The sequence below is a fragment of the Bison bison genome, unplaced genomic scaffold (genome assembly GCF_000754665.1).
Source record: "Bison bison bison isolate TAMUID 2011002044 unplaced genomic scaffold, Bison_UMD1.0 scf7180017862127, whole genome shotgun sequence".
Taxonomy (NCBI): Eukaryota; Metazoa; Chordata; class Mammalia; order Artiodactyla; family Bovidae; genus Bison; species Bison bison.
In genome coordinates, this window is record NW_011492699.1 from 13,736 (window position 1) to 17,404 (window position 3,669).

Sequence of the window (3,669 nt, forward strand, 5' to 3'; positions counted from 1 at the left end):
AAAATGGGCCAAAGAACTAAATAGACAATTCTCCAAAGAAGACATACAGATGGCTAACAAACACATGAAAAGATGCTCAACATCACTCATTATCAGAAAATGCAAATCAAAACCACTATGAGGTACCATTTCATGCCAGTCAGAATGGCTGCAATCCATAAGTCTACAAGCAGTAAATGCTGGAGAGGGTGTGGAGAAAAGGGAACCCTCTTACACTGTTGGTGGGAATGCAAACTAGTACAGCCACTATGGAGAACAGTGTGGAGATTCCTTAAAAAACTGGAAATAGAACTGCCTTATGATCCAGCAATCCCACTGCTGGGCATACACACTGAGGAAACCAGAAGGGAAAGAGGCACATGTACCCCAATGTTCATCGCAGCACTGTTTATAATAGCCAGGACATGGAAGCAACCTAGATGTCCATCAGCAGATGAATGGATAAGAAAGCTGTGGTACATATACACAATGGAGTATTACTCAGCCCTTAAAAAGAATACATTTGAATCAGTTCTAATAAGGTGGATGAAACTGGAACCTATTATACAGAGTGAAGTAAGCCAGAAAGAAAAACACCAATACAGTATACTAACGCATATATATGGAATTTAGAAAGATGGAAACAATAACCCTGTGTACGAGACAGCAAAAGAGACACCGATGTATAAATCAGTCTTATGGACTCTGTGGGAGAGGGAGAGCATGGGGAGATTTGGGAAAATAGCATTGAAACATGTATAATATCATGTATGAAACGAGTCGCCAGTCCAGGTTCGATGCACGGTACTGGATGCTTGGGGCTGGTGCACTGGGAAGACCCAGAGGGAGAGGAGGGGAGGGAGAAGGGTGGAGGGTTCAGGATGGGGAACACGGGTATACCTGTGGCGGATTCATTTCGATATTTGGCAAAACTAATGCAATATTATAAAGTTTAAAAATAAAATAAAATTAAAAAAAAAAGTTATACAAAGTTACAGTCACTTTGTCCATGAACAATAAATACAAGGCTCTAAGTGCCTCCACCTTCACAGTCCATAGAGGCTCACAGCGTCCTTTGAACCAGAAGATCCTCCAGTGCCTGAAAGGATTCCATACAGCATCTACTTCCTGTGGTTAAGATGACTCAGCACCAGGGATGTTTTTGTCAAGAGTCTGGGAAGTGGAGGCTGGTGGCTGTTGATCATTGTTCTCCTCCAGGCTGTGTCGGATCCCATATCCAAAGTATATGACAAATCCTAGTAGGGAAATGAGACAATGAGAAGAAAAAGTAGGTGCTCTCCTCACTTACAAATGCCCAATAGACCTCCTATTATGGTGTTTGACACAGTCTAAGGGAGGTGGTAGGAAGATGGTTGGATTCGGTCACTCAATAAGCCTCTTTATCCCAGAAAACCACTTACCAATGGCATTCCAGATGCCAAATTGTGTCCAAGTCCTCGGGGTCATCAGCATCATCAAGTAAACATTCACAAAGATGCTCACCAGTGGGAGGACAGGCAGAGCAGGGACCTGTGGGCAGAGTCAGTTTATCCCTGGACACACTCCAGATGTCTGAAAGGGAGACCCTACCCCATGTGGGCAGGACAAGTTCAGTGCAATTCAGGCTGTATGTTCAGTGCCTACTGAGATTGTGTATGTAAAGCACTGAGTGTGCATCATGGAAGGGTCCGTTTGTTTTAGCAACTTGTCTTCTTCTCGGGCCAGCAGAGGATGTTCAGACCTCAAAGCATGCAGACTTCATTTATCCAAGGTAGACACTTTGGACACATAGGGTCATCTACCCTGAACATTAGAGGAGAAGGGTCCTGGAGCTGCCTCCAGATGATGACCGTGACCCCAGTGATGAGCAGCAGCAGCAGCACAGCCACTGTTGTGAGCACTGGGTCTCCAGAGAACACCTGGCTGGGCCACTGGGCCAGGATCAGACTCAGGATTATCAGCAGGAGAACTGCAAGGGTCAAGGTGGAGGAGAACAGGCTGGACCCAGAAGACAAAGATGTCAGGACCTTGGGTCACACCCCTCCCTGAAACCACCAACATCAGGAAGGGCCATAATATCTCCATGACTCCTCCTGAACAGCCAAAGGCAGAATCCCACCCCTTTCCTGTCAATTTCAGAATGGGACCAAAGAAAAATTCCACTGCTCACCAAGCAGGGAGGCACATCCATAGACAATCTGGCCAGATTTCTGGATGGGGATGGTGCTGGTAGGGAACCACAGACTCTTTAGAATCCTTGAAGTGCTGGCTACAGGTACAGAGTCCAAAAGATGTTCTTCAACTTCAGGCTCCATTTCAACTTCCTCCTCTGTTTTCTCATTCAGGTCTGGCTGGTACCTGAATAGAGGTATTAAGGCAATAATAACAGTCTCTTCTGACAAAACGTGATCCACTGGAGAAAGGAATGGCAAACCATTTCAGTAATGTGGCCTTGAGAACCCCATGAACAGTACGAAAAGGCAAAAAGATAGGACACTGAAAGATGAACTCCCCAGGTTGGTAGGTGCCCAATACACTACCGAAGATCAGTGGAGAAATAACTCCAGAAAGAACAGTCTTATGGACTCTGTGGGAGAGGGAGAGGGTGGGAAGACTTGGGAGAATGGCATGGAAACATGTAAAATATCATGTATGAAATGAGATGCCAGTCCAGGTTCGATGCACGATACTGGATGCTTGGGGCTGGTGCACTGGGACGACCCAGAGGGATGGTATGGGGAGGGAGGAGGGAGGAGGGTTCAGGATGGGGAACACATGTATACCTGTGGCGGATTCATTTTGATATTTGTCAAAACTAATATAATTATTTAAAGTTTAAAAATAAAAAAAAAAAAGAATGAAAGGATGGAGCCAAAACAAAAACAACATCCACTTGTGGATGTGAATGGTGTTGGAAGTGAAGTCCAATGCTGTAAAGAGCAATATTGCATAGGAACCTGAAATGTTAGGTCCACAAATCAAGGCAAATTGGAAGTGGTCAAACAGGAGATGACAAGCGTGAACATTGACATTTTAGAAATCAGTGAACTAAAATGGACTGGAATGGGTGAATTGAACTCAGATGACCATTATCTCTACTCCTGTGGGCAAAAATCCCTTAGGAGAAATGGAGTAGCCATCACAGTTGAACAATGAGTCTGAAATGCAGTACTTGGACGTATCTCAAAAACGACAGAATGATCTCTGTTTCTAGGCAAACCATTCAATATCACAGTAATCCAAGTCTATGGCCCGACCAGTAATGCTGAAGAAGCTGAAACTGAATGGCTCTATGGAGATCTACAAGATCTTCTAGAATTAATACCCCCAAAAAGATGTCCCTTTCATTATAGGGGACTGGAATGCAAAAGTAGGAACTCAAGAAATACCTGGAGTACAGGCAAATGTGGCCTTGGAGTACAGAATGAAGCAGGGCAAAGGCTAATAGAGTTTTTTCAAAGAGAACACACTGGCCATAGCAAACACCCTTTTCCAACAACACAAGAGAAGACTCTAAACATGAACATCAAGAGATGATCAACACTGAAATCAGATTGATTATATTCTTTGCAGCCAAAGATGGAGAAGCTCTATACAGTCAGCAAAAACAAGACCAGGAGCTGACTGTGCCTCAGATCATGAACTCCTTATTGCCAAATTCAGACTGAAATGGAAGAAAGTGGAGAAAAC

At 44.2% G+C, this 3,669-nt stretch overlaps 1 protein-coding gene across 1 annotated transcript in view; it reads right to left on the bottom strand.

Moving 5' to 3' along the window:
* Positions 1 to 1,113: 1,113 nt before the first annotated feature.
* Positions 1,114 to 3,669, bottom strand: part of LOC104983238 (cationic amino acid transporter 3-like) — an 8,682-nt gene continuing 6,126 nt past the window's right edge. The window contains 4 exon segments of the mRNA XM_010832679.1: positions 1,114 to 1,235; positions 1,401 to 1,509; positions 1,782 to 1,948; positions 2,150 to 2,337. Of these exon segments, the coding sequence (XP_010830981.1) occupies positions 1,114 to 1,235; positions 1,401 to 1,509; positions 1,782 to 1,948; positions 2,150 to 2,337 (586 nt within the window).